The following is a 6,000-nucleotide window of genomic DNA, read 5'->3' as shown; positions in this document are numbered from 1 at the left end:
CTCGCTGGAATAACGCGAACAGTGATGCTTTATTCGGAAAAATACTTTTCGAAAAAGCCAATTTTCACCGCCGTAGTTTGCCGGGAAGACACGTTGATTGACATTTCCACGAATTTTAATTTTACGTAATTTGACGGGTTAACATGAGGAGTGTTTTGTACATTTTATAAATAATCGTGAGTTCGGATATTCACGCATAGAGAATGCGATGAAATAGATGAATTGTATGCGCAGAAACTAGAAAGGAAATTCAAATATTTTTACTGGAAAATTGCTAGAATAATATATTTCCGGCCACTTGATATAATTTCAATTGGTGGGAGAAGGAGTTTCTTGTGCATTTTCAAAACTAGGTTCGCATGATCATATGAAAATTGAATCATTTCTCAACCATTTATCACGTATACATATATCATTGATTTTATTATAATATAGTATTTATCAATGATACTTTAATACGAAAAAAAAAAAAAACATCGTTTTAAAATCAATACAATCGTGATTTCGTTTAAGTTCTCAAAAAGTTACCTTATTAAATACGAAAAACTTAAAAATAACATATCATAGGTAACAGTATAAATATCATTTTGAGTTTTGATAATACTGAATATGGAACCATAGTATTTTTTTAATTATGTTATTCATTTTTAAATCTTGTTAATAACGTGAGGAACAATTTTCAAAGATTTAGATCAAGTATTACATCTGAAGTGTCATGTTTTTTAACTTGTACTCGACGTTTTGTATAAATAAATAATCGTAAGAGTACTTACACAATTTATTCAATATCTTATACACAGTTGTTTTGTTAAAAAGGCATTAAAGCAGAATATATGTGTGAAAAGTAAAAACAAAATTGTATTGTAAAAAATAGCATTTAGTCTAAATCATACAAATTAACAACGTTGCCACCATAAAATTATATTTTATAATGTTTACATAATATTATGTATTCAATATCATACATAAATTCATAGATTCAATAAATTACAAATTAACTTGTCAAATTATTTCTAAACTAATATTATGATTAACGATTCGACACATCAGTAATAATTTGTCTATGTTAAACAATGTAATTGATTTTATATTTTACATATTATTATAATTGCATAATACATATTAATAACTTTTATTTAAATAAGGCATATTATTATACTGAAGTGTCTCCTTAAATTATTATATCAATTACAGTGATACAGGTAACGCGATGTGAATATAGTTTAGGCAGATAATGAATAAAACATGTTAAGTTAGTAATATAACCAACAATGTATAATAGATATAAACAAACACCTCCGAATAAAAGTATTGAGCGAAAAAAGTGTCACAAATTAATCTAAAAAGTTATAAATAAAATAAATACTGTCTAATTTAATTTGGTCATACAAAGAAATTTAATTGATTTTATGTATGACGAATTTGAATACATTGAAATTCAAAACCAATTATGAACAGTAGTCGTTTAAAATGAAAATAATACTTCAAAGAAACGCAGCTTTTAATTTGATAAACTCAATTTTTATATTAAAAAATATTTAATATGATTTTAAGATATTTCATATTAATACAATGGAAGTTTTTTTTATTATTGTTGCGTTTAATAACTTGCGACTATATCAATTTGAAAATATCATACATTTTATTTTTTGAAAAGTAATTATAAGTTCTTAGTTTTATAAACTATTAGTTATTCATTAATACCTTTTATTATTAATTGTTATTCCTTGTAGTATTTTTTAGAAAAATAGTTCAATATTATATAATTTTGTAATAATTGTAATAGGAGATTAATTGTAATCAGACAACGTCTGAAAGTTAATATTGCTTGTTAAATTCATTAGAAATATCTTGCGCGATGAATTGTTTTTATAAACATTTTTTTTAAAATTGCTTTATCTATTTAAATTTATAAATCATATTAAATATCTTTTAAAATAGAAAATTATGTAAAACAATGAAAACAATTTGTATAATAATAAATAAATCGAATGATGAAAAAGTATGTAATTTGATTTAATTCCGGTTGTTAACTAATATTACAGGGTTTGGTTTTATTTATTATGAAATGTTAAAAATGATAATTACTGGAAAATGGGTTCGCTCACTTTCATATTTTGAAATAATTTTCATACAGTAAAAATAGCTCTTCTAAAAATAATACATGTATACATTGTCTTACTCTTAATTGTTAATATAAAATCTGAACATGAAAATGTATTTCGACACAATTTTCGATATAAATCAAAATAACACTTAAAAAATTACTGTACACGCGAGTAACTCAGAAAACCCGTTTGCAGTCATGAGTGTCTTCTCGTTTTTAATCTAATTCAGACTTGTTTCTAACATTTTTTTTTAAAATGTAATCTAATTTAATTTATGGGGAATTCGTGTCCACAACGTTTGGGTATATCCGATCGTTCCGCATGACGGTCGTATAATGACGGCGCGCGTTGTCGAAACAATAAAACAGTAGCTAACAAAAAAAAAAAAAACACGTTAAAAAAAGAAAGAAAAAAAACGACAAAATTTATTCGTTTTTGTGTCGGACGGTCGTTCCGCGGTAGTACTGACGGTGGACACATAATAATATTATCACTATATATTACAACCGTCGTCGCCGCGGTCGTATCCGGAAAACAGGGGTCGCGGGGTCGTGTGCCGTCGCCGCGCTAACAGGATCTGACCAACAGGCTGGGACCGGGCGTGAGCCGATGGCCGACGGACGACGATTGCGGGTCGGGCGTGAACGTCGTCATGCTGATGGTCACGGAGCTGCTGGTCGTCGGCCGGGACATCATCGGTGGCTCGGCTGGACGATGGCCCGTGTACAGCTCTTGTCAGTCTGGGTCGTGACGGCAGTCCAGCCAAGCGATCGCGCCCACCGCGAACAGGACGAGAGACGTCAACGTTAGATGAACGATGGCCATCCAAAACAACGTCGGGTTAGAGCTGAAAAATTAACATCGACATTAATATCGTTTATTTATAATTGTGATCGTGAGGGCTGTGAAAGCGCGCGATCCGCGAAATGCAAACGAGTAAATCGTATGACACAGTATTATGTCACTCACGGTATGCACACCGAAAAAAACACGATATCGATAAATTCTGTATTGTTAAAAAATATTTGATATTAATTATTACTAAATTGAAATTAGCAAAATATTGCGCGAAAGGCGTGGTGCGCACGATTTTTATTGTTCGCAAATAATTTGTAAATATCTATTGCTTTTGTGTTCGAAACAGCTTTTGAATTACCAAAATATTATAATGCTCGATGAGTATAGCTACACATTATTTTTGTTAATCATAAATATTAGAATATAGTGGTTATACAACTTCAAAAGATTTGTTTATTTTATAATTATTATTATATGTTTCTACTTTTCTATTGTTTGATATTTTTATTTCATCCCTTTCGACTTTACACCTATATCGGTTTTTCTGTGTGTTACTATAATTTATTTACAATTTTTAAGCGTTAAAATGTTGCGTATCATTTTGGTAAATTTGGTTTGTGAGTCAAATTAATTTAATAACTGCATTAATAATTATTATTTACTTCATATTAATGTTGAGCCGAAATTGTTTTGATATTGTTATTTTTAAATATTACTGATATTATTAATAATATAAAAAACCGGTTTAAATTTTACTGATATATAACTACTACGGCTTAAGTGGAAAATATTTTTTAAATAGTATAGTCGGCTGGTTGGTACTTTTACAAGGTTTTATCCTGAGACGTATATTCAATGGTATTACGCGTATTAAATAAGTGAGGCGATTCATGTAAAACAGCGGAAATATCAAATTTTAGAAAATGGTAAAATTTAATTTAATGCTCTTTTTGTGCCTGGTAGTCAATGGATTCGATTATAAATTGTTTAAAGAAAAACACCGACATAAAATGTCATTATAAAAAAAAGCGTGAATGATTTAAAACGGAAACGTTTGCGATTTTATAAGTATAATATCAAACGTTGTTCAAAGAGATGATAAAGTATATTAGACTTATACGAATACAAATCGATAGAAAATATAAATAAAACCATTCTATATATTCCAGATATTAATACATATTTGTCAGCGATTGACTAAGTTTCAGCCTTTAACACTTTCATAATATTATACGTGTTGTGCTATTGAAAAATGTTAACGTCAAAAAAAACAACTTGAACATCCGTATAAGTATTTGTGTGAATGAAATATTGCAACATAAAAAAAATGTATATTTATATGTTTACCAGCACGCATCCACACAAACAAAACGTTTATAGTTCCGGAAGTGCAGATAAATCAGAAAAATCATGTATAGAGTGATATTTTCATTAACACTTGCTGGACAAAATTAAAATTACATGATGGTATATAATAAAATAGCGAAATCAAAATAAATAAATATAAATGTCATTTTTTTTATTTTTTACTAAAGGTATTTAAACTTCTACTGTTTATTTTATATCGATAATGTTATTATACACATATATATTGTTATTTGTTATTATAAATATGTGTAAATAATTTTATTTTGAAAGTATATTTATTTTTATGTACATAACAAAAATATTACAATTATTAAAATTAAATTTATATATAGTTAGTATTTAGTTTACAACATGCAAGAGGACGTCAAAGTAACTATCATTCAAGCTTCAGTGTAGTTAAAAACCAAATGTATATACGATAAATAAAAAAATATTGGTTGTATCGTTGTAAAGGTTTTTTTTTTTTTATCATTTACACTAAACAGTTATTAATATCTGAAAATCAGTTATTATTATTATGTTTTTCGAGTTTAAGTGAGTTAATTATTTTTTAACGATATAAAAGAAATTAAAATTACGAAACAGAAAATATTATCTTTTATATCGTTTATTAATTAGTTTCTTATTCATGACCCCTCCTAATGCAAATTTTGAAAAATTATTTTGTAAGTATTTATTTTATTATTAAAAAAAAGGTTTTTCGCGATCGACCGAATTAACTCAGGTGTTTAAATTGTTAAATAATAATTTAAACTATAATAATGTATATCAGTGCGTGTGTGCGTACCAATCGGGTTACAAATTATTACACAGGCCACTGACCCATCTAATATCTTCCACACAAATGATTGGCGTTACGGAGATGATGTCGCGGCGTTCAGTGAATCGATAAAGTATAGTATGCGATAAATTTCAATCTTAATGGTTCATAATTACTGTTTAAAAATGTCATAAACCACAAAATTGTGAAGTATTATTAATATCAACATTTTGGTTTAATTATATTTTTTAATCGGTTTCATTTTTACGCGTACTTTTGTCGTTTTAGTGATTGCTTTCTTTAATATCATAAAAGTATTTAAACATTTTTATATCGATAGAATATTATTATATAATGTTTAAATGATACACCAACATAAAAACAATAATTTTAAAACCAAACGTACCGCGTGAGATATTCATTTACTATTCGCGTGTTTGCCTGCGGACGAGCACAACGGTCGTTAGCCGCAACGACTATGCGAGGCTGTTTTATGGCCGAATAGTCGCTGCAGCACGGGAATAGCACCCGAATGCACAGACCGCGAACGGGCCGTCGTCTCGTAGTGCCCTGTCGTATTCACAACGCCCAGGGTCGGCCTGGCCAGGGCCGGAGGGCCGGGATTCTTATCCGGGCCCTTGCCGTATACAGTTCCTGGGCCCTTGTACTGTGTTACCCCAAAATACAGTATAAAATGATTGGGCCCCAGAAAATAATTTCTGCCTGGACCCTCAGGTACCCAGGCCGACCCCGACAACGCCATACGATGTTTTGTAATGATGTCGTGTTATTGTGGGTGAGGCGGCCACTGACCGTCCACGCGGTTTGACAACTCCACGATGTCACATTTGGTCGGCCAGCGGAGCGTGCATCGCGTAGTCGTGCGACGGCCGCCTTTCACACGTCATCTCGACGACGACGTACTAAATTCGTTGCGAGTGGATTTAGGGCGGACTGGCAGATTGG

At 30.2% G+C, this 6,000-nt stretch overlaps 1 protein-coding gene across 2 annotated transcripts in view; it reads right to left on the bottom strand.

The window, feature by feature from the left end:
• Positions 1-2,018: 2,018 nt before the first annotated feature.
• The window catches only part of LOC113554135, a 133,004-nt gene continuing 129,022 nt past the window's right edge, over positions 2,019-6,000 (bottom strand). For both annotated transcript variants that reach the window (XM_026957845.1, XM_026957846.1), the window contains one exon: positions 2,019-2,955. In XM_026957845.1, the coding sequence (XP_026813646.1) occupies positions 2,844-2,955 (112 nt within the window). In that variant the 3' untranslated portion in view covers positions 2,019-2,843. The remainder of the gene's footprint in view (positions 2,956-6,000) is intronic.

Source organism: Rhopalosiphum maidis, chromosome 2 (genome assembly GCF_003676215.2).
Source record: "Rhopalosiphum maidis isolate BTI-1 chromosome 2, ASM367621v3, whole genome shotgun sequence".
NCBI lineage: Eukaryota > Metazoa > Arthropoda > Insecta > Hemiptera > Aphididae > Rhopalosiphum > Rhopalosiphum maidis.
The sequence above is the reverse complement of the archived record's forward strand: the minus strand, read 5'-3'. Positions and strand labels throughout refer to the sequence as shown.